Below are 25,436 nucleotides of genomic sequence, written 5' to 3'. Positions count from 1 at the left end.
CCAACCTCTCAGCCCTTATGAAGACTACATGCTTTGTCATCTCTTCTCCAGGGCTTTCATTAGTATTTCCATTACTCTGAAGTCTATTGATGGTAACTAAGACTTTTCTGGGCCCCATACAGCTGTTTACTTGGACTGTGGAATGTAAACTCTGTGAGGGAAGGGACTATCAGATTTTTGCTTAGCACCTAATATGGTACTTGGCATACACATAGTAGGTGCTTAATAAATGCTTTTTAAAAAAATTGTAGAGGGGCAGCTAGGTGACACTTACTAGCTGTGTGACCCTGGGCAAGTCACTTAACCCTCATTGCCTTGTAAAAAAAAAATTGTAGATTCAGAGCAGATTATGACTATACATTATTGCCAGCTGAGATGATGAGTTAACTAACCTGTTGTTTGTAGCTCTCTCTTTAATTTTTTTTTTGGGTGGGGCACTGAGGGTTAAGTGACTTGCCTAGGGTCACACAGTTAGTAAGTGTCAAGTGTTTGAGGCTGGATTTGAACTCAGGTCCTCCTGAATCCAGGGCCAGTGCTTTATCCACTGCGCCACCTAGCTGCCCTCATAGCTCTTTCAACTCTTCTGAACTTTTATTCATCCCCTTGGTCAGAGGAAGCTACAGTGGCTCTGTGGGGCATATTAGTCTGTGGGCTGTAGCAGTAGTGACCTGAGCACAAACCAGGTGAAATCAGGCCCAGGGTTGGATCTGGCCCCAGCCGCAGATCCCTTACCTGGAAGAGGGGGAGGGCCCGGAGGAAGATTGTTAACTCTCCTGTCCATCAGTGCTCACAACTGGGATCTGAACACACTTAACACTTTTTTAAAAAAACATTAAATTTACCTTTTTCAATTAGTATTCATTTTCTCCCACTTCACCCTCTGGAGAAAACAAAAAGGAAAGGAAAAACAAGACTCTTGTTACAAATATGCATATTCAAGCAAAACATATTGGCCATGCCCCCCAAATGACACATTTTTGTTTTTATTTTGTTTTGTTGGGGCAATGAGGGTTAAGTGACTTGCCCAGGGTCACACAGCTAGTAAGTGTCAAGTGCCTGAGGCTGGATTTGAACTCAGGTCCTCTTGAATCCAGGGCCACTGCTGTATCCACTGCACTACCTAGCTGCCCCCAATGACACACTTTTTTTTTTTTTGGCAGGGCAATTGGGGTTAAGTGACTTGCCCAGGGTCACACAGCTAGTAAGTGTCAAGTGCCTGAGGCCGAATTTGAACTCAGGTCCTCCTGAATCCAGGGCCGGTGCTGTATCCACTGTGCCACCTAGCTGCCCCCAATGACACACTTTTAAGAAAATACATTTTTATTGAGATCTCTTGCTGTTACATCACCCACATTTCCCACTGCTTCTGTTCCACCAATTCACTCACTCAGTTATCAGTAAACATTTGTTAAGCACCTATCATATGCCAGGCACTGTGCCAAGTTGGGGAAACAAAATGAGGCAAAAGACAATCCCTGCCCGCAAGATGCTCCCAGACTAATCGCTCCTCCCAAAGAGCTGTCCCTTGTAATGAGGAAGAATGAAAGAGGAAGGAAAAAACACATCTGCTGTTAGGCAACCTGAACATACTGGGAACCCTAACATCTCAACACCCTCCATTTCCGGGCTTCTGAACCTTCCTTGTGACTCCTCTGGTCATCCGGGGAAGAGTTTTCCTCTGAACCCTGTTTTTAAATGCACAAAATCGAATTCATCGAATTCCAAAGAAAATCAGTTATACTGAAATATAATGATCATAACGTAACCAGAAGCAAGTTCGTGGGGCCCAGGTTGAGTCCAGGTCTGCTAAGGCTAACAGTCATGAATCACACATTTGCAAAGTGTTCTGTTGACATTATCTTGTTTGGTGCTTCCAACCACCCTTTGAGGTCAGTGCTGTTGTCCCCCCATTTTATGGATAGGGAAGCTGAGGTTAGTGAGTCAGTAGCAAGCCTAGCACCTGGGGCTCCTGACTTTGACCCTCATGTTTTGTTTTGGTTTTTTGGTGAGGCAGTTGGGGTTAAGTGAGTTGCCCATGGTCATACTGCTAGTAAGTGTCAAGTGTCTGAGGCTGGATTTGAACTCAGGTCCTCCTGAATCCAGGGCCGGTGCTTTATCCACTGCGCCACCTAGCTGCCCCGACCCTCATGTTTTACTTCTGCATGACCCTGGCTCCCATTTACTTTCTATTGGTAGAGAATCTCTAGGCTATCTGATCAGGAAAAAATCTTGACCTTGAGCATTGACAGTCTAGACCTTCAGTTGTTTCTGCACATACACATAGTGTGTATGTAGAGTCCAGGACCCTGGTGGCAGGGCCTAGTCTTTTTTCTAGCCACTTAGCACTGTTACCATTCATACTGATGGAGGCTAAAGCCATCTTGGGCCTCCCTTGGGGGAGGAGAAAACCATGCAGAGCCCTGCTGGGACAGACACTGCCTGTAAAGAGAATTGAACCACAGCCTGGCACCTGCATAACCGAGTGGCCAGAGCAGCCTCCCGTGGCTGGCACTTGGATGCCACCTCCCTTGGTGCCAGCAGTGTGCTCATGGGACCAAGGGACAGCTCTCCAGATAACTCTGCTCTGGCTCTGAATACCCAGCTGGTCTGGTCAGTGTCAGCAGAGATGTTCTCGGGTAATGAATGGATTTCTCCAGTTAGGGCAGTGGTGAAAAGGCGTTCTAAAAATAGAGGCCAGGCCCAGAGGTAGATGGCATAGATGACACAGCAGCAGTGAGCAGCTTTTCTCTCCCTTCCTAGCCTCAGGTCTAACTGGATGCTTCAGGCTGAACATCGCTATAGTTTGAAATGTGGGGGAAATGGTCTCTCAAGGAGACAGTTTTCCTCTAGGTAAGAATGTCCTAGAACCCAGATCACTCTGAAGGAGATACCACAACCCCGTTGTGCCCTCAGTGGAGTTTTAAGACTGTATGATTTGATTCTTCATTGTATTAAGAATGATTTGCATTTATATCATTCTTTAAGGTTTGCGAATAGCTTTCCCTGCTTTTTTCTTATTTGAGCCTCACAATGACCCCATAACATAAGCACTATTAGCATCTCAGTTTTACAGAAGAGGGAACTAAGGCTAAGTGACTTGTCCAGTGTCACAAAGCTGGTCAGTGTCCGACTACAGGTCTATCTGCTATGCAGCTTGAAGCAGCTAGGTAGTACAATACATGGAGGACTGGATTGGAAGTCAGGAAGACCTGAGATCAAATCCTGCCTTGTTTACTATGTGACCATGGGCAAATCACTTCACCTCTTTCAGTTTCCTTATCTGTAAAATGGGGATTGCCTTCCTGGGTTGGTATGAGGATCAAATGAGATGAAAATGCAGGTAAAGCACTGTATGAATGCTAGCTCTTCTTATTACTAGGCTGCCTTTTTTTTTTCTTTTTTTCAGGGTAATGAGGGTTAAGTGACTTGCCCAGGGTCACACAGCTAGTAAGTGTCAAGTGTCTGAGGCTGGATTTGAAGTTAGGTCCTCCTGAATCCAAGATCAGTGCTTTATCCACTGTGCCACCTAGCTGCCTCCCAAGTCAGAACTTGAATCCCCAAGCTCTTGATTCTTGGTGCCAGTGTTCCTATATTCCTATGGGTCAAGGGAGATAGAGACGAGCCTGCCTCAGTGACTGGGCTGGCAGCAGTTATTCCCCAGGATGCTCAAGTGGAAAGCCAATTGCCTCCAGGTTTGAGCTTTTCTTGAATGCAGAGTCCTTCATACATAGGGAAAAGGATGCGTGGAAAAGAATGACTAAACCCCCTCTCTCCATTGGAGGCTGAATTCTAGAGGAGGCTGTCAGTCTTCAGAGAGGGAAATGGGAACTGTCAGACCTGGCCAGACCCCAAGGAGGGCAGAGGGCCCTTTATTACTGGATGTGACCATGACTTCAGAAGCTAGGGATTAAGAACTTGGGCCAACTGGTGCAGCCCTCTCCCCAAAAGAACCCTATAGCTCGTGGGCATGGTTTGTTGAGTCACACAGAGAGACAGAGAAACAAAAGGAGTCACAGAGAGAGAGCGCGAGCGAGCGAGCGAGCTTTAGCCAGACTCCCCGGAGCACAGGTCCCCTTTAGGGGACAGCCTAAGTGGTTGCTTATTGTGGGAAATCTTGAATGCCAAGTCAAGGATTTTAATATTTGATCTTAGATGCAATATGGAACCATTGAAGATATTGAGTAATAATAATAATAATAATAGCATTTATATAACTTTTAAAGTTTTGTAAAACACTTTATATGTGTTTGATCATTTGATCCCTAAAACAACTATGATGGGTAAGTGGTGTTATTATCCCCATTTTACAGATGAGAAAACTGAGGCTGAAAGAGGTTAAGTGACTTATCCAGAGTCACAATGATAGTAAGTATCCAAGGCACAATTTGAACTCCAGTCTTCCTGACTCCAAGTCCAGCACTGTGTCATGATGATATTTTGGGGGAATTATTTTGGTTGCTGGGTGAAGGTAGGATTAGAGCAAGGAGAGATTTGAGGTGGGAAGACCAGTTAGGAAGCTATTACAATAGTCTAGGTGAGGAATGATAAGGGCCTCACCTGGGTAGAGGTTGGTACCCATTACTGAACCAGGTTCCATTGAGTACCTGGAATAGAAGAGGGCATGGAGCCAGGAAGGCACCAACAGGATGGAAAATGCTAGCCTAGGTACCATAATTCTCAGCTTGTTAATGGTCTGGTCAGTGCCAGTGATTAATCTGTTCAAAATGACCCAGTCTTCAGCATTAATGAAGACTCTATGTCCCTGCAGAGAAAACCTGCCCCTCTGGCCAGCTTTTCCCTGGACTTAATTAACTGCTTTCTCTTATCATTGGCTCCTAGAAAGAAGAGTTTCAAGATGATTCGATCCCAGTCTCTGTCCCTGCAAATGCCATCCCAGCAAGATTGGAAAGGCCCCCCATCGTCCAGCCCCGCCATGTCACCTCCGACGCCTGTCCCCGCAGGAGCAACTTGCCAGGCAGCTCCCGTGTCATTTGTTATGCCCGAGTTTCAGCGCGTCACCATCAGTGGGGATTACTGTGCTGGGGTAAGAGCTCTCCCTTCTCTCTTTCTCTTCCTCCCTCTGGGATCATACACAGCGGCGCAGAACACTGTGCTCTGCTGCAGCCCCAGCCCCGCTAGGTGTGTATGTGGGGGAGACTCTTACACCCAGGAAGAGGCAGACAGGGTACTACAATGGAGAGATGGCTGGCTTTAGGGTCAGACAAGCTGGGTCCAAATCTGGCTCTGACATTTACTACCTGAGTGCCCTTGGGTAAAAGAAATCACTTAATTTCCCTAGGTTATACAATGAGGAGGGTGAACTAGGTAGGCAGCCTTGAGGTTTCTTCTAACCCTAGATATAGTCAGTCACTCAATACACATTCACTGGGGCAGCTAGGTGGCACAGTGGATAGAACACTGGTACTGAAGTTGGGAAGACCTGTGTTCAAATCTCACCTCAGACACTTACTAGCTCTGTGACCTGGCCATGTCACTTAGTCCCAATTGCCTTAAACATCCAGGGCCATCTCCAGTGGTTCTGATAGTTTCTGGGACCATCACCAGCCATCCTGATGTACATCTTGCCACTGGACCCAGATGGCTCTGGAGGAGAGAGTGAGGCTGGTGACCTTGCACAAACCTGCCTCACGTATATCCAATTCACTGCAAGTCATGACATCACCCTGATGTCATGGTCCTCTTTGAGAATGAAGGACAAACAACAACACAGTTACTACTTTATAGAATCTAATCCCAGCTTTACCACTTCCTACCTGTGTGACCGTGGGAGGTTCAGGTATCCTCTCTGAGCCTTAATTTGCTAATTTACAAAATGATGGACTTGGGCTAGGTAACCTCTGAGGTCCCTTCTGTATCTAATGAGATAATATAGTGCTTTGCAAACCTTAAAGTGTTCATCTATAAATGTTAGGTCTTTTTTTTTTTTTTTTTTGCGGGGCAATGGGGGTTAAGTGACTTGCCTAGGGTCACACAGCTAGTGTTAAGTGTCTGAGACTAGATTTGAACTCAGGTCCTCCTGAATCCAAGGCTGGTGCTCCATCTACTGCACCACCTAGCTGCCCCAAATGTTAGTTCTTACTATGATTATTTACATGGGTCTGGAGATGACTCAGTTCTGGGACCGTGTCCTACTGAGGCGGTTTGATTCTGGCCACACAGACCCAGTAGCTTCCCAGAGGACAGGGAGACGAGTCTTAGATTGCTCCTTCTCTCCCTCTGGATTAGAGGAGGGGATAAGGAAGGGAGAGACCTGGATCAGAAGGCCTAGTCTAATGCTTTCCTTGAGGCACCAAAACTAGACCAGAGGCTGGAGGGAGGGAAAGAATAAGCCAACAGGATGTTAGAGCAACATGGCGCCTGCAGAAAGGATGATGGAGCGGCTTCACCAGGAAGCCTCGATCCCTCCCTGAGGGGGATGGGCTAGTTTGGACCCCCGGCCGAACAATGCTTGGTTATGGTATCTGGGACAAGAGATGGTGGCTTTGTTCTTTCAAACACTTGCACTGCTGGGAACAGGTTTACATCTGAAAATGCTACTGTATCTCAGACCAAGACATGACATGTATCCTCCTAACAATCGTGGGTGTAGGGAGTGGCCCTATTTTACAGATGTGAAAACTGACACACACAGAAACCATGTCACATGGTTAGTGACAGTCATCACGCGAAGTCCGGCCAAGCAAACAAGCATTTATGAAGAGATTGCTGCTCTTGACACCATCGTCTTCTCTGAGAATAGGGAAGTTAGGAAGAGGGGAGGGTTTGGGAGGGAGAGATGATGAGTTCAGTTTTGTACATGTTGGGTTGGAGGTATCTATAGGCTATCTAGTTTGTGATGAGTAACAGGCAGTTGGAAATGGAAGAGGTTTTCTACTTCAATGCTGTTGTCTCTATGTTGCTCCAAGATTCATTAGCATCAGATGGGGAAAGAGGTCCAGACTAGGAGTCAGAAGACTGGTATTCCAATTCCAGCTCTGCTACTTGCTAGCTTTGTAACCTTGAAAAAATAAGATTCCCCACTTTTGGCCTCAGTTTACACATTTGTAAAATGAAGGGGTTGGACTAGATCTTAACTATTTTCCCCTGGTAGCCTGATAAAGCCTTCAGACCCTTTCTTAGGATAATGTTTTTCAATAAAATATGTAGGATCATAAAGGAAACAAGTGATATTAAATATTATTATCAAAATCTTTTTAAAAAACAAGTCCCTGGATCCTAGGTTAAGAACCCCTTGACCAGATGACCTCCAAGGTTCTTCTCTGCTGGTCTGTGATTTTGTGATAGAACAGTATAGTCAGATAAAATAGAAGAGATGAAGTTAGGGATTATAAGTTCTGTCTCTAGGTTGATATCACTCTGTGGGGGTGAATTTGGAGGACTCTGCCGGCTTTTGGAGTGCCCTCCTTTTCTTCACCAGTAGAAGACAGTGCTTTCTGCCTTTCTCCACAAAAGGCTTTCCAGATTTGACACCACCTTTGACCTTGGGTGGCGGTGGAGCTGTATATACACAAAGAAGATGGTACTTGGGCATTCTCCATCTTTTAGGGATGTAGTCCCAACTTTACACTTGAATATAAAAATTCCTGTCCCAAGATGAAATCAGCTCCTCTTTTGTAGACAGCTCAATCATCACGACCATCTCTGAGGTACACTGTGGTGTCATAGATAGAGAGGTGACCATAGAGCTAGAAGTCTTGCCTCTGATGTACTGGCTATATGACCCTGGGCAAGTCACTTAACCTCTCAGTTCTCTAGGTGACTCTCTGAAGTGTTGACCTGTATTGGTAAAGAGACTTTCCTCATATAAGAAGAGTTCCCTATCCCAGGAAAACCACAGGTCCATGCCCTATCCCTTAGTTGCAGGTATAATTTTTTTTTCTTTTTTTGAGAGGGAAATATCTAAGAGATATATTTGGGACCCCCCTTTTTAATTTTTAAAATTTATTATTATTATTATTATTTGCCAGGCAATGAGTGTTAAGTGACTTGCCCAGGTTCACACAGCTAGTAAATGTCAAGTGGCTGAGGCCGGATTTGAACTCAGGTCCTCTTGAATCCAGGGCTGGTGCTTTATCGACTGAACCACTTAGCTGCCCCCCTCCCCTTTTTTCTTTTCTTTATTATTCTAGACTTTCCAGACCACTCAGTCCTTGCTCTTTAAGGCCATCTGTTCTTTGCAAGAAGGGTAGCTTTCAAAAATTTTATTAACATTAACTTTAAATATATTTTTGTTTAAAAAACAAGCTCATTCTCAAATATAGCTATGCCTTCTCCCCTTTCCAGAGAACCATCCTGAGTAACAAAAAGAGGAAAAAAGTAGCTCAGCAATAATAATAATAATAATAACAACAACAACAATATCAACTGAACCTGATAGTAAATGTCATACTACACACCCATAGTTCAACAACAACAACAACAACAATAATATATCAACTGAACCTGATGGTAAATGTCATACTACACACCCATAGTTCTCCACCTCCGCACCAAAGGGAAGGAAGTTCATTTTCTTCTTTGGGGACAAGCTTGGTTACAGCAATTATAGTGTTGAGTTTTTGTTTTCAGGGGGTTTTGTTGTTGTTGTTTCTGTTTACATTGTTGCAGTATATTGCTTTCCTGGTTCTGCTTAACTAGACCATGCATCCTTTCATATATCTTCCTATGCTTCTCTAAATTCAGGAAGGGAAACTTTTAAGGCTTCTTTTTTCCTGACCTTTGAAGGACAATGTGATCCAGGGGAAAATGTGCTGGTTTTGGAATCAGAAGATCTGGGTTCAAATCCTGACTGTTGTTTGTTGCCTGTTTGACCTTGGGCAAGTCACTTCACGTCACTGAGCATCGGTTTCCTCACCTGTAAAAGGAGGGGATTTGACCTCTTTGAGATATAAACCTTTTCATTTACAAGGTTTATTCCTGAACGAGAAATACAGGAATGGTAGCCCTGGGGAATAGACTCGGGTGCATTTTGGTATTCATGTCAGACTCAGTAGATACAACCCTGGGCACTGAAGCTAGGAAGAAAGCTGCAGGTTGGAAGTCTTCCACTCTTGCTAAGGTCTAGTGGAATCCTTAAGCATTGATTTTTAGGAGATCAGAGCTGTCACCGAGGCACACTCTCTACTTTCTTTGCAGTTGCTTCCTTTAAACAATATTAACAGCTCATGTAGTTTTACCCTTTAAGTGCTTTTCTCACAGCATCTCTCTGAATGAGCATATAGAAGTACTATTATTTCCATTTTATGGATAGAGAAACTGAGGCTTGGAGAGGTAAACTCATTTCCTCAGTCACATGGCTAGAGACTTGAGCTCCTGTCTTCTGACTCCAAGTCTACTGCTCTTACCATTACACCACACTGCCCCTCTTATGTAGGAGCTGGATTGAACTATATAGGAAAATCCAACAAGCCTTGATGAATCAACTAGTATGTATTGGGCAATGTCCTGGTGAGACTAAGGCACAAGTCAAACAATCCCTGCCCTCAGGTAGCTTACACTCTATTGGGGGAGAAACAACGTGTACAAATGAGCCAGTACAAAATATGAAAAAAGAGTTTAGCAAAGTAGGTGCCTAAGAACTTGGGAGATGAGGAAAGGCTGTTGAATGCCAGGATGGTGGAGCTTGAGCTGAGTCTTGAAGGATGGAAGGTGAGGCACAGAGGAATGGAGGACAGACAGGCTTTGCAAAGTTGTGGGGATCATCTTGTCTGAGCAGCACCGCATGGGCTAGAACATAGAGTCCATGAAGACAAGACATGAACAATAAGCCCAGAATGACAGCCTTGGAAGTAATCAGGGTTGGGAGAGCAACACAAGCAATGTCCACATGACAGTGTAAAATAAAACCTCACTGATGGCCTTCAGATCTGGGATGGCCTCCTGCTTCTCAGCAGAGAGGTGGTGCACTCTGGGTGCAGAATGAGCCATACCTTTCCCAACGTGGCTTATGTGCTTATTTCTTTTCCTCACCTGTGCTTGTTTTTGATATAAGAGAGGAATGTCTTAGAGGGGATGGGGTGTGAAAGCCATTAGGAAGTTCAGTGATGTAAAAAAAAAAAATTCCCCTCATTCCCAGGGGTCCACCCCGAGGATACTGGGTTCACGTGGACTGGGCATAATCCGGACTCCAGAGAGATCATTATCTCTTCTTTTCTCACATTCCCCTTTCTGAGTTTTTCTCTGGGAAATAATTGCCCGAATCCTAGGTTTACCTGATATGTGCATAATGGGTCTCTGACTTCTCACATAGTACTTAGTATATAATATGAGTATTGAGCCTTTCTTTCACCTACCACCAATAATGCATAAGACACAAAAGGGAAAGGAGTAAGCATTATGTAGTGCCAAGCACTATGTCAAGCAAATATTATCTCATTTGATGCTCCCAATTCTGAGAGGTAGGTGCTGTTATTATCCCCCATTTTATAGTTGAGAAATTGAGGCAAACAGAGGTTGATTGATTTGCCCAGGGTCACACATTTAATAAATATCTGAGGCTGAATTTGAACTTATGTCTTCCTGACTCCAAGTGCAGCACTCTACCCACTGTGCTACCAAGCTGCCCCCCAAAAAAGATTCACAGGAATCTGTGAACTAAATAAATTGTTAGTCTTATCTGGAAGGGGGGGCATTTTGGGGGCTCCTCAACAAATACTCCTTATTCATCTCAGATGAGCAGCTCACGTCAGTAGCGGGGTGGTGAGCTCCATATCTCTTGCCTATCTTCCCCCCATTCACTCCCTTCATGATGTCAGTCTTCCAGCTATTAGACTCTCCTTTACTGTTAGTTCTTTTCCTTCTCCATGAAACATGCTGATGGGGCAAACTTCTCCCTCCAGCTAGCTAGGCTCCTGGATGCTTGAATCGGGAACTCTTGATCTTTTGGGAACTCTTGATCTCTTGGGAACTCTAGATATTGGCCATCAAGAGTTCAGGATTGGCAGCCTCTCCAAGCTCCAAGTGATCCTCTGTTGATAATCTTCTTTTGACTCAAAGGAGCAAAATGCTGAGGACAGCTTCTCCCTCTTTGAAGTCCAGTGCCTGGATACTTACCCTTAGGAAGTTTGGAGTGCTAGGTGAATGAGAGATGGTATCTTGGGGGAGAGTTAATGGGCTGACAGACCCATGTCCTGCCACTTTAGTTTAGTCATCCTCAATGTGCTCGTTTCATCTGATTGGGCAATGCCTTAATTGTGTTAAGACCTGTCTCTTAAAAAGACACATCATCAGGTCAGTCATATCTTGTTGCTCCAGACTTACTATGTGGCCTCTTAGTGCCACAGGTCACTACACGAGGCTTCCTCCCGAGGTCCTGATTGCTTCCTAGACTTAGTTCCCTTCTCCATTCTGCCCCAGCATGGATAGCAGGGAAAGGAGAGCGTAGATCGGTAGGTAGCCAGGCAGGTCTTGAAGGACAGTGGCATGACAGAGAACCTGTTGACCTTTTCCCACCAGAATCGAGATGTCCCAGAGGCAATGTGGGAACGTCTGAGCCAGAATGCAGTAGAGTACAGGAACCCAAGCTTGGCCTGGACCCTGGTGGCTTTCTCTCCAGAGAACATAATGTTTCCTCTAGCTCAGCTGTGCTTGGGACTCTGAGAGCTCAGACTATTATCTGGGATGCTGAGTGTGGTGGGCTCACTTGGCACCCTCCAGAACTATTTGTTGTTCCTGGCACTGCTGAGCAGCTTGGAGACAACACTGTTCATTAAGGCTGTTAATGGCTGCTGGCTCTGGCTCCAAACTCCAGCCTTCATTCCAGTCAGCGATGCATTTTTGTCTCATTTGACCCTACAAAGAGCAGGCCTGAGCCTAGGGCTGCTCACTGGTGCCAGGGGAGGGCCTTCTTCCCTTTGGAGTTTTTGTCCTCCTTTTATCCTGTTGGTTCAAATGGAGCTTGTAGCCCACTCATACCACCAGGTCCTTTTCATGTAACCCACTGGCTGGCCTGCCCATGCTTTGTACGGTGGATTAGGGGATCCAAATGTAGGACTTCATGTTTTAGTCACTGCCCCCTTGATGGATATGTGATTTCATCAATGTGTACAAACTGCAACTACATTCTTGTCCTGAGGAGCTGTTGTCTGGAGTCATTTACATATCCTCTAGAGCAAGTCCACCCATGGTGCTGAGCCCTTCCCTCTTTGTGTGGAAAACTAGTGAGAGCCCAGGGGCCAGCTGCTAATTATCTCTCCTCCATAACAAGCCCACTCCCATTTCCACTTATTGGCTCTTCTGGGGATATCTTCTAGGCCACTTTTGCACAATTCTTTAGCGCTTAAATCATCCCCACCGTGCATCTCTCCATTGCCTCTTGGGCAACCCACAATTTGAATTCCTCAGAGACTGCGGTATTCTGTGATTTGCAGGCAGGAAGCATCCTCAGAAGAATACTGGTGGGTTTTTTGTTGTTTTCGTTAATGGGTCTTCATTTCAGGGAAAAGCTGGGGATCATTGAAAACACTATCCAATTTCCCAAATGCCATCTAACTTGCTATGTTGCTCCCCGTTATTTGCCTAACTAATATGTCTATATGTTGGGCATATTTTATATGCCCAAATAATTAGCCATCAGAAGGGATGTGTTCAAGATATAAATATATAATATACACATATGCATGCATACACACATACGTATGCATATATGTATGTACACATGTGTGTTTATATACACTATTCCCCATGCTTAGAATGCTCTCCTCATCTCCACTTCCTGGCTACTTTCTTTTTTTTTTCTTTTTTTTTTTTTTTAGTGAGGCAATTGGGGTTAAGTGACTTGCCCAGGGTCACACAGCTAGTGAGTGTTAAGTGTCTAAGGCCGGATTTGAACTCAGATCCTCCTGACTGACTCCAGGGCCCGTGCTCTATCCACTGTGCCACCTAGCTGCCCCGTCCTGGCTACTCTCAAGCCCCAACTAAAAATCCCATCTTCTATTGGAAGCCTTTCCCAACCTATTTTTTAATTCTAATGCTTTCCCTCTTTTAATTATCTCCTATTTATTTTGTATAAAGCTTATTTGTACATATTTGTTTTCTTGTTGTCTTCCCCGTTAGACAAGCTTCTTAAGGACAGGGATTAAGGACCAGTGTTTAGTACAATTCCTGGTATATAGTGGGTATTTAATAAATGCTCCTTGACTGACATATTAATATAAATATATACAAAAACATATGTACATATTGATACATAGCTTTATAGCTTGTTATGTATACATATATAACACACACGTGCATACATGCATGCAATCGTGAATAACAGCTCTACTGTTCTGTCCATCTAGCTGCGTATTGCAGGCTGGATAATAAGCATTCTTCATCCACTTGGTTTTTTATATGTGAATACTTAGCTCAAATTCTTAGTGATTATGGATTTGAGGAGGCTACACAGTATTCTGGAGCTTGATGCATTCAGACCAATGTCACCCACAAACAGGAGCACTTAGAGGATTTCACCATCTGTAGGGAATCTCTTGTCCATTTGGACTCTCCATTGGATAGTCTTTTTTTTTTTTTTTTTGTGGGGCAATTGGGGTTAAGTGACTTGCCCAGGGTCACACAGCTAGTAAGTATTAAGTGTCTGAGGCTGTATTTGAACTCAGGTACTCCTGAATCCAGGGCCGGTGCTCTATCCGCTGCGCCATCTAGCTGCCCCCATTGGATAGTCTTTATAGATGTGACAATAACCTTTGGGTAAGGGGTTGTGTCAATATCTGTTCTTTTAGCCTTTTCTTATTATTTATTTGTACCAACAGTCCACTTAGAAGGACAGGTTAGAATGTCCTTAATTGTATCATTTTTTGTGGTTCCTTTTTTTGTTTCATGAAGTTTTGATTCTGACCTTTATTCTAAATAAGTGCATGGTCTAACAATTACCAAACTATTGATCCATTAATGATTTTCTAGGCATTTTATTCATGTTAGATTATAAGCAATTGTGTATATATTTTAAATGTTATCTGGTGCTTGGGTATCTAGTACTTCCTGGTTCTCTTCCTGAAGAAAGAATACATGCTTTAGAGGCCTGAGACCTCTCTGTTGTCAACTGATTTGAGAAGTCACCCAGAGGCCCCCTGGGAATTTGGTCCTGTGCTCCTTAGTACAGAGGTAGCATCCTGCAGGAAGACGATAAAGGCAACATGGGCTAGAGGAAAAAAAAAAAATTGTTTCAAGGTTCATAAAAAGTATGTCCGGTGGAGGACAGATGGAGAGTGTTGTCTTGCTGAATGTCTTGTCAGTCATTTGCAAAACAGCAAGGTGGTACTTTCATGCCTAAGAAGGGAATCTCTATTGCTTCCTCTTACTCTCTGGTGCCACCTGGCCAGTAGGAAAAAAGCAGAAATTATAATAGCTCAGATTTGTTTTACAACATCATCGCAAGGTTTTTAGTGTATTTATTATGAGCCTCATCCTACAGTTGAGGAAATGGGATCTCAGAGAAGTTGAGTGACTTGTCCAAGGTCACACAGTTAGTCAGGGTCTGAGGCAGCAATTCCAGCCCAGGTCTCCAGGTACTAAATTCTGGACTGTAACCATTACACTGTTATCACTTCTCACCTTGGTAAAAGTCACCCAAGTGGCTGAAATCCAGAAGCTCACTCCCTCCCTCAGCCCACAAACCACAAGAAAACGGTCTTTCTGATTGAAGTGGGATTATGGGTAGGGGAAAATGATAGGGATCCCTCTGGGGCTGATGTACTTCTTCTGTGTTTTATGAAACATTGTGTCTATGTCTGCATGTGTGCCCTGTCTCTTTGCCACAGTTTCCCTTAGCACACCCCCCCACCCCCTACCCACCCCGGGTTGCTGGTCTTTACTCAGGTGCTAGGATGACCATTTTCCAATTTGATTCCCAGTCCTATCCTAAAAGCATCTCTCCAGCTCCTACCCCCGAGGTGCCATCTCTCTTCCCGAGGGGCCTCCCTGAAAGGTCCTGCCCTTCCTTTTCCCATTATGCCTTCGCTCTCTGCTCCCTCCCTGTAGATCACTGTCGAGGATTACGAGCAGGCTGCCAAGAGTCTGGCCAAGGCCTTGATGATTCGGGAGAAGTATTCGAGGCTTGCCTACCACCGCTTCCCAAGGACCACTGCCCAGTACCTGTGCCCTCAGAGGGCCGAGAAGTGGGGCCCCGGGGAAGAGGTATATCCAGGTATGACTGGCGGTGTTGGGGGAAGGGGGGGCGGGGTGCGGATCCTGCTACTCCCAGGGCTGCTTTCAGAAGATCAAGTCAGCATTTATTCAACACTTTTTCTGCATGCTGGAGATTGCAGGAGATACAGAGGAATAAGACATGGTATCTGCCCCTACATAGTTAGGGGGTGCAGTGATCAACTAACATCCAATCAATCAATTAATTGATAGAGCTGGTCCTGGAGTGAGGAGGACCTGAGTTCAAATTTGGCCTCAGACACTAGCTGTGTGACCCTGGGCAAGCCACTTAACCCTGTTTGCCTCAGTTTCCTCATCTGTAAAATGGCAGGAAGTGGCAGAAAGAAATGGTAGCAGGAAATGGCAAAACCACTCCAGCCCCAAATGGGGTTATGAGGAGTTGGACATGACTAAAAAGGCCTGAATAACAACATCTGCCCTCAGGGAGCTTTGGATCTGGTAGGGAATATGACATGACAATATATACAGATAGTTATAACACATACCAGTAAATAGCAAGGTGCTATAGTCAGTAGAGTCCTGGAATTAGAGTCAGGCTGGAGTTCAAATCCTGCCTCAGAAACTTACTAGCTATGTGACCCTGAACAAGTTAACTTAAACGCTGACTGCCTCAGTTTCCTTATTTGTAAAATGAGACTAATAATAACGCTTGCCTCAGGATTGTCGTCAGGATCAAATGAGATAACATAGAAAGGGCTACATAAATCTAGCTATGATCATAATGATATAGTAATAATACCATGTGATATTTTTTACCATACCAGAATACAAGTGCAGAGTAGAAATACAGACCAGATGCTGGAGAGTTCAGAGGAAGCAGAGACCTTTTCAGTTGAAGGGAACAGGGCAGGCTTTGTGGAAAAGATGACATTTGAGCCTGAGCCTTGAAAGATGGGTGAGGTTTCAATGGGAAACTTCTGAAGGGAAGGGGAAAGGAAGAAGCATTTACAAGTGCTTTACAAATAGTATCTTATTTTGTCTTCACAATATCTATGGAAGATCGGTGCTGTTATCCCCATTTCACAGCTGAGGAGACAGGCAAACAGAGGTTATGTCACACAGTGTCTGAGGTCAGATTTGAACTCAGGTCTTCCTGATTTCAGGCCCATCACTCTCATATGCTGTGCCACCCTGCCAAAGGGAGAGGGAAGGCATTCCAGGCATTCAGGCAGCTTTGGGAAATGAACAGGGGCAGGACAAGTAAGAGGAATGATGGGTAGTCCAGCTAGGTCAGACCATAGGCTATTTGAAGAGAAGCTGGAAGGTCTTATCACTCATCAGCTGACATTGTGAGGTCCTTTCATTAACTAGAGCTGATTTTCTCCAATAATATTTCCCTATGGGACTCCTAGATCTGGAATGGACCTTGGGGGCGTCGGGGTGGGGGTGCATCAATTCCAACCTTTTTCATTTTATTGATGCAGAAACTGAGAGCACAAGAAGTTAAGAGATTTGCATGGGAGGAGCAGCTAGGTGGCCCAGTGGGCAAAGCACCAGCCCTGGATTCAGGAGTACCTGAGTTCAGATCCAGCCTCAGACACTTGACACTTACTGGCTGTGTGATCCTGGGCAAGTCACTTGACCCCCATTGCCCCACAAAAAAAAAAAAAAGAGAGAGATTTGCACGGAACAGAGTTGGTTAGAAAGTAGGTCCTGTGGTTTCAGAGATAGTTCTCTTTCCACCATACCAAGTTACCTGTTATAGCTTCTGAATGTCTATTTACTCAACAAGTATTTATTGAGTGCCCGGGATGTGTCTAGCCCTGTTCTGGGTTCAGTGTTGGGACAGAGAATCTTATAAAAACTAGTCCCTGCCCTTGGGGAATTCACTGCCTGGGAACCACAATTTCCACTTAGGAAGCATTTAAATACAAATAAAAGATAGTAGATGATTAAGCGTCCAGATGATCCCATCAGTGCCTCTCTTTGGCTCTCAGGGGTTAGAAAAGACAGATGGGTGTGAGTGGGGCTCTCTGGGGGAGGTATCGAGTTAACTCATTGATGAGTTAAATCTCTAAATGCCAATTAGAGACTTGAGACTAAATAACTTCAATGGAAAAATCAGGGGCAGGGGCAAGCCTTTCCTAAAACATCTCTAAAAGATCTTTTATGGGCTGGTTGAACTCATGCCCAGTGGAGTGGTGTAGTGCCCCGGTGGCAGGCAGCTCTGTGCCAGCTTTCCCACGGGAGCATTGCAGGAAGCAGTTTGGTTCTGTCCAGCTGCCTGCGGTTGGCATGGGCCTGCGCAGGACAGCATGACGTCTTGGGGCTCAGGCTCCTTACCTTCCACAGACCATTTGTCTCCTGCTGTAGCTCGGGAGAAGTAGTCAATGGAGGAGTGGGAGCCCTGAAGGCCAGTGACTGCCTGAGGCTCATAGAGTTAGAGCTTGAAGGGACCGTCTTGTTCAACCTCCTCATTTGACAGATGAGGAAACTGAGTCCCAGAGAGGCTTGGGGGGACAGGCCATGATCAGCTTAGGGATCATAGGTCCAGCTTGTTATTCTAGGTAGGGAGTAAGAGGGTAGTGTTTGAATATAAGTCTTCAGACTTCAGGCTCCGAGTTCAAGCCTGCTCAGGCTTTTGTTTCCCTGTAAGGAATGACCTGCTTGGTTCTGCTCGGGAATGTTCAGTAATACCCAGGTGTGCTTACAGAACGTGCACCCAACTACCCAGGAAATGCCGCAATGTGCTGAGAAGAGATGGTGGCGATGGGGAGCTCACCCTTGGTCAGGGCAGCCTGTTCCATTCCTGGAGCAGCATTTCCACAGACCAGTGGAAAGAATTCTGGACTCCACCTTTAGATCTTCACTCCTCCACAGTCACCTATGTGACTGTGTTAAAGTCACCTCATCGGATCTTAGTCTCCTTATCTGTAAAAAGAGGGGGCTGGAGGCAGCTGGGTGGCTCAGTGGATAAAGCACTGGCCCTGGATTCAGGAGGACCTGAGTTCAAATCCGACCTCAGATACTTGACATTTACTAGCTGTGTGACCCTGGGCAAGTCACTTAACCCCCATTGCCCCACAAAAAAACAAAGAAAGAAAGAAAGAAAAGAAGGAGGGGGCTTGGCTAGGTGACCCCAGGACTTCTCAACTCCAGATTTATAATCCTATGATCTAATTTGGGGGGAATTTCTTTATATGGAGGTGAGATTTACTGTCCAGTAATTCTTCCCCCCTCCCTCCATTTGTCTTGGTTCTTTTCTTTGGGAAAAACAATTCTGGGATAGTCAGCACTACTTTAGGTCTGTTTTCTGATGTCATTTGGTCAGTGACAGTGCATAACAGGCCAGCAGTGATGTGGCCCCTACCCTCCCATTTGAAGGGGACATTACTGACCCAAAGCCAGCAGGAATCAGCTCTTTTTTTTTTTTTTTTTTGTTGAGGCAATGGGGGTTAAGTGACTTGCCTAGGGTCACACAGCTAGTAAGTGTCAAGTGTCTGAGGCTGGATTTGAACTCAGGTCCTCTTGCCTCCAGGGCCAGTGCTCTATCCACTGTGCCACCTAGCTGCCCCAGGAATCAGTTCTAAGTTTCTTTCCTAATCTAAAGTTATAGGATCTCTTATACACCATTTGTGCTTAATAAGTGTATGTTTAAATACATAAAATTGGGAAAGGTAGGACAATTGTTTACTTACAAATAAGGAAACTAAGGCTGTGAGAAGTGCAGGAATTTACCCAAAAGCACTATTTTTGTGCCCATGCTTGGAAAGTCCTCCTTTCCTCCTTCCCTTGACCTCAGAGAATTCTTCTTTTTCTTTTCTTTTTTTTCTTTTGGTGAGGCAATTGGGGTTAAGTAACTTGCCCAGGGTCACACAGCTAGTAAGTGTTAAGTGTCTGAGGCTGGATTCGAACTCAGGTCCTCCTGAATCCAGGGCTGGTGCTCTATCCACTGTGCTACCTAGCTGCCCCTACCTCAGGGAATTCTGTCTAACCTCAGCTAAAGTGCCATTACACAAGCCCTCTCCTGGTGACTCCAGCTGCTGGTCTCTCTCCATTCTCACCCAGTTCCTTTCTATTTGTTTTGCACTTATCTTATATTTAATTATCTGTGTTCCATATTCTTTCCTCAATGGAATATAAAACCCTTGAGAACAAAGCATATTATATTTTTGAGGGCAAGGACTATTATATTCTTGGTTTTATATCTCTAGCACTAGCTTGAAATATAGTAGATATTTAATAAATGCTTGTTGAATGAGTAAATGAATGGATAAAATCAGTAAGTGAGAGGGGTAAGACTCAAACCCATGTCTAGAGTTCTTTTCAATATGCTTTCCTGCCCTGTCCATGGACACTTCAAATGAGACTTTTACATCCTTGGTTCTCAGTATGGTAGCCTGAGAGGACACTCAGCTGGCCTCTAGGCTTGGAAGATCAAATCTAGAGGGTCATAGGACAGAGAGGAATCTAATACCTAATCCTGGGGAGCATTGTGCCTGTGGCTCAATACCTATGTACTTTTGGGGGTGGGGTGGGGCAATGGGGGTTAAGTGACTTGCCCAGGGTCACACAGCTAGTAAGTGTCAAGTGTCTGAGGCTGCATTTGAACTCAGGTCCCCCTGAATACAGGGCTAGTGCCTTATCCACTGTGCCACCTAGCTACCTCCCTACCTATTTTTTTTATGCCTTTCTGTGACCTTAGTTATGTTTTACAGATTTCCACCCACCTCCAGAGCCACATGAAAATCCCTATTGTCTGGACAACACGCCCCCAAACCTGGGCTATGTGCTCAAGATGCAGGGTGGTATCCTCTTTGTGTACGACAACGAAGAGATGCTGAAACGCAAGGAGCCCAGAAGCTTGCCATACCCTGACCTGGAGACCTACACAGTGGACCTCAGTCACATCCTGGCCCTCATCACAGATGGTCCAACGTATGTTAGCTGTTGGGTTTTTTCTTATTCTTGTGAGGCAGCCTAGCATAGTGGGTAGAGAGCCAGCCTGGTAAGCCAGGAGGACCTGGGTTTAAGCCTTGCCTCTGATAAGTATTGGCTGTGGGACCCTGAGCAAGTCATTTAACTTCTAGTTAATTTAGTGCTTTAGACCTTAGCTTCTCAAACTGTGGGTCTGAATGTGGGGTTCGTCAAAAATTTGGCAATACTAAAAGGTTATGTATATCTATTTTATATACCTATATACCCAGGGTTGTGTAAAGATTTCTTGGGTGAAAAGGAGTTCATCCAACATTATAAATTACTATCCATGTTGTTGGGAGATTATGATTATTCAGTATGGTGATCTCCATTAAAAAAGCTGTTCTTGAATTCATATGAATGATTATTACATCCAGACAACCCTGGGCAATTGTTGTGGCTTATGATGATTCTCAGATTCCAGCAGTGCTTATATATTATATTGTGTTCTCAGGGATATTTCAGAGATTACATCCTTTTTTTTTTTTTTTTTTTGGTGGGGCAATGAGGTTTAAGTGACTTGCCCAAGGTCACACAGCTAGTAAGTGTCAAGTGTCTGAGGCCGGGTTTGAACTCGGGTCCTTCTGAATCCAGGGCAGGTGCTTTATCCACTATGCCACCCAGCTGCCCCCTCTGCTAAACATTTAACAGATATCTCTGATCCTCAAAATAACCCTGTTAGGTAGGCACTATTATTTTCCTCATTTTAAGGAGGTTTTTTTCTTTTTTCCAAACTATTGACTCTCTCTTGCATAACTCTCTTTTTCCCAATTTTTCTTCTACCTCTCTTATTTGATTTATACAGTCCATTTTGAGCTCTTCCAAGAGGACTTTTTGGTTTTGAGACCAATTCCTCTTCCCCTTTGAGGCTTCACATGTAGGCGTTTTTACATTGTACTCTTTTGAGTTTATATTTTGGTTTTCCCTATTGCCAAAGTAGTTTTCTATGGTGAGGTTTCTTTTCTGTTTCTCATTCCTATTTTAGCCTATTTCATGCCTTTTAAAGTTGAGCTCTACTGCTGGGGTACAGGATACACTGTCCTAAGCTTCTTTTGTTGGGGGCCAGGGCCTGATCATTGGCTTTCTGCTCTGAGGACTCACCATCTTGCAGCCTTGCTCACCACACTGGGGTGGTCCAGCCTAGTTGCATTTGTTGTGTAGTGGTTACCCCAGCTGGTAGATTGCATTCTGCATTGAAGTTGGGGGCCTCACAATTATCCTGGTGTGCCACTAGCTTACTGAGCTAGGACTGAGGGTCCTCAGCTGTTGATCTGTGCTGTGGCTAACAGCTTTACACTGGCTTGCCCAGACACCCTGTGCATTGGGCTGCGCTCCCCTTTATCCAGATGAGACAGACCTTTGCTGAAGCTCTTCTAACTTATCTTAAGCTGGAAGATTGTTTCACTCTATCTTTTTGTAGGTTCTGTAGCTCCAGAATCCATTTAGAGGCTTAATTTAACATTGTTCCTGAGAGAAATTTGGGAAAGCTCAGTCAACTTCCTGGTTTCTCTCCTCTATCTTGGTTCCCAGTACTTTCCAATTCTGAATCCGTGATCCTAGCACCACCACCACCATCATCATCTTATTGTTTTTGTTGCTGTTATTATTACTAACTAATTTATTGTTATTATTGTTATCATCACCATCATTATTATCGCTGTTTGTTTGTTTATTATTATGCAGGAAAACGTATTGTCACCGGCGACTAAACTTTTTGGAATCTAAATTCAGCCTACATGAGATGTTGAATGAAATGTCCGAGTTCAAAGAACTAAAGAGTAACCCTCACCGAGACTTCTATAATGTGAGAAAGGTGAGTCCTGGGTTGAGGGTTGGTGGAGGGGTGATAGGTGATGGAGTCACTCCTGGTTTTCCCAAGGTTTGCATTTTATTGGGGCTTGTAATCCACAGCTTGCCTCATCCTTCCTCATTGGCAGCATCAGGTCTATAATGAGTCTTTGACTCTCAGATGATGTTGGGTAGAGGAAACTCTTGTATCAGAAGGGAAAAGAGGAGGAAATCAAGTACCCACTAATTGGTATGATACTCTGAGCCTATTCATGATATGACATGTCTTTGCTACTTGTCTTCCTCATGTTCTCCTCAGTGACTTATTAATTGCTCATCAGAAATGAGGTCAGACTATTTTAAAGGTAAGGGTGGTATTTTTTAATTTTAACCCCTCCTCCCAAAACCTCATCGAAGTTTGCAATATTTATTCATGCTTAGCATCATTGGATTTGGGCATCATCCAGCTCAATGCCCTCTTTTCAGGATCATCCATCTGAGACTAGAGAGGTTGAGTCACTTGCCCAAAGTCACCTAGGCAGTAGGTACTCAATCTGATATTTAGATCTGATCAGTACACATCCAGTGCCCTTTCCCCTATCGCGCTGTTATGGAAACATCAGACTTACCATACTTCCAGGTAGAGCTGTCCAAAGGATAGCTGAAGATGTAAGTCTGAAACTGGGGAGAGAGCAGGCAGGACAGAGGATTTCTTTTTTTTTTTTTTTGGTTATTTTTAGTGAGGCAGTGGGGGTTAAGTGACTTGCCCAAGGTCACACAGCTAGTAAGTGTCAAGTGTCTGAGGCTGGATTTGAACTCGGGTCCTCCTGACTCCAGGGCCGGTGCTCTATCCACTGGGCCGGTGCTCTATCCACTGCGCTACCCAGCTGCCCCAGGACAGAGGATTTCAATTTAGATGTCAGCAGCATGGAGGTGGTAGCTGAAGACAGGGGAGGGTTGAAGGAGTACCAAATAAGAGGAAGGAAGCACATGGTGTAATGAAGAGGATGCTCTCCCTGGAATTAGGAAGACCTGAATCCAAGTCACTGCCATTGCATGACCTTGGGAAAGTTACTCCTTAGTGCACCAGGCTGGACATTAACGGATGGCGATCTCTCAGACTACAAGTTACAGATAAATTGCCAATCTGCACCAGTGGAGGGAATTTCCATACTTGGAATTCCCTACACTGATGAAATCATAGATCTGGACCAAGGTGGGGAAAAGACTACAACTAATCTGGCAGAATTATATAGGATGAATTTTGAAAGGAAAGACTGGAGGCAGGGCGACCATCTGGGAGATATCATACTAGGTCTGGCAAGAAATCATGAGTGTCTAAAACTGTGGTGGGAGAGGAAATAGCTAAGAGGGGATGGGTGAAATAGAAGTTTTGGAGTTAGACTTGTCAAGACTTAAGAGAAGTCTCAGGGGAACATGGAGGCTATCTCCAGTTACTTGAAGGACTGCCTTGTGGAGGAGGGATTGTTCTCCTTGGCTGCAGAGGACAGGATCGGGAATGGAGGGAGATGTTGCAAAGAGGCATAGGGGATCAAGAAAAACATCCTAACAATTGGAGCTCCCCGCAAGTATAATGGGCTGCCTGGAGGGGTGTGGAGTCTGGACTTGGTGGTTATGTTTCCTGTGGACATCTCTTTCATAAACGGTGACCCATGGTCATAGAAGCATTGCTTAAGAGCCAGGAAGGGACCTTGTACTGAGTTTAGAGTCAAAGGGTAAGCCCTGGGGCAGCTAGGTGGCGCAGTGGATAAAGCACTGGTCCTGGATTCAGGAGGACCTGAATTCAAATCCGGCCTCAGACACTTGACACTTACTAGCTTTGTGACCCTGGGCAAGTCACTTAACCCCCATTGCCCCACACACACACAAAAAAAAAGGTAAGCCCTTTTCAAATCCAGGGATTCCCACTATCTCTGTGACCTTGGGCAAGTCACTTAACTCTTTGGGACTTAGCTTCTTCATTTGTAAAATGCAGAAATTGGACTCATGGCCTCTAAGGGCCCTTTCAGGGGTTCATATCTATGATCCCATGGGCCATGTTTCTCACCTAACATGGCCCTCCCTATAGACCCATGCTGACTGATAGCTAAACAACGAAATGTTGATAAAGTCCACCGCAGGGAACAAAATCCAGCCAATTCATAAACGGTCTTGCAATTTAATTGCTATTTTTTGAGAAGGTTTGTGATTTCACATATGGAGGGAAGCTCTCAGTGAGGGCAATGAGAGTGCCTGGAGGCACTAAAAGGTCAGGTGTTTTGCTCTAGACCACGCAGTCAGAGGTGGGATTTGAACACAGATCTTCCTGGCTCCGAGGCCACCTCGTTCTCTGCTGTTTCTCTCACAGTCGACCTCTTTGCTAAAAGCCAAAAAATCTATTTAGGGCAAAGCTTTATGCCCCCATCATAAAGGAGTGAAAACCGTGGCCCCTGGGATGGGAGATGAAAACTGCGAAATCCAAACATCCAAAGGCAGGTCTGTTTATCAATGGCCCTTAATAGCCTGGCCAATTTATTCAGCAAAGGCTTTAGTGCTTCTAATGCACATTAGCTAATATGGGAATTTACTCACTGGGTTTTACCTTGTTCAACCTTTTCCTTGTGTTCTCCTGTAAAGATTGTGAAAACCTCGTGTGGGAAATAGGACTCACGGCCAAGCTCTTGGCAGCTTTTCATGTTTGTGCTCAAGGTGATTTAGGGGGGAATTGATTTAAGGGATTCGTTTTCTGTTATAAAGGCATTTGGCTGCTTTTATTACACTCACTAAGAGACACACAAGCTAACCCTTTGGAAAAACTTGATGGGTCTCTTTTCCAGATATGATATTTAAAAGTTATTTTTGGGGGGCAACTAGGTGCCGAAGTAGTGCCACACTGGATTCAGGAGGACCTTGAGTTCAAATCTGGCCTTGACACTTACTAACTGTGTGACCCTGGGCAAGTCATTTAACCCTCACTGCCTTGAGAGAGAGAGAGAAAAGAAATCCTATCAATGGAAAGGCAATTTTTTAAAAGTGACTTTCGGGCAGCTAGGTGGCGCAGTGGATAAAGCACTGGCCCTGGATTCAGGAGTACCTGAGTTCAAATCTGGTCTCAGACACTTACTAGCTATGTGACCCTGGGCAAGTCACTTAACCCCCATTGCCCTGCTAAAATTAAAAAAAAAAGTGACTTTCATTTGGATGGTGGTTGCTGAAGAACTAGGTGATGGGGCAAGTGAAAACAAATAAAATCATGTACCAAACTACGCAGTAATTTCTCAACAGGAACATTTTAATAGCATGAAGTGATTTTCTCCTCCAGAGACAGAAACTGAATATAATAAGGCTTACAGTGACCTAACTTAGAGCCACACAGGGTTAACTTTTCACTTCATGGGCTGGCAGAAGCTGGGCTTAGGCTGACTGTAGTCATTGCCTTTTTTTTTTTTTTTTTTTAGTGAGGCAATGGGGGTTAAGTGACTTGCCCAGGGTCACACAGCTAGTAAGTGTTAAGTGTCTGAGGCCGGATTTGAACTCAGGTCCTC

The 25,436-nt window shown here is 44.7% G+C and overlaps 1 protein-coding gene across 4 annotated transcripts in view; it reads left to right on the top strand.

Annotated features, from left to right (window-relative positions):
• AMPD3 (adenosine monophosphate deaminase 3) overlaps positions 1 to 25,436 on the top strand; it is a 78,061-nt gene that overhangs the window by 37,432 nt on the left and 15,193 nt on the right. For all 4 annotated transcript variants that reach the window (XM_043973009.1, XM_043973006.1, XM_043973005.1 and 1 more), the window contains exons 3-6: positions 4,840 to 5,044; positions 15,001 to 15,166; positions 19,845 to 20,064; positions 21,787 to 21,916. In XM_043973009.1, the coding sequence (XP_043828944.1) occupies positions 4,840 to 5,044; positions 15,001 to 15,166; positions 19,845 to 20,064; positions 21,787 to 21,916 (721 nt within the window). The remainder of the gene's footprint in view (positions 1 to 4,839; positions 5,045 to 15,000; positions 15,167 to 19,844; positions 20,065 to 21,786; positions 21,917 to 25,436) is intronic.

The sequence above is a fragment of the Dromiciops gliroides genome, chromosome 6, assembly GCF_019393635.1.
Source record: "Dromiciops gliroides isolate mDroGli1 chromosome 6, mDroGli1.pri, whole genome shotgun sequence".
Taxonomy (NCBI): domain Eukaryota; kingdom Metazoa; phylum Chordata; class Mammalia; order Microbiotheria; family Microbiotheriidae; genus Dromiciops; species Dromiciops gliroides.
The sequence above is the reverse complement of the archived record's forward strand: the minus strand, read 5'-3'. Positions and strand labels throughout refer to the sequence as shown.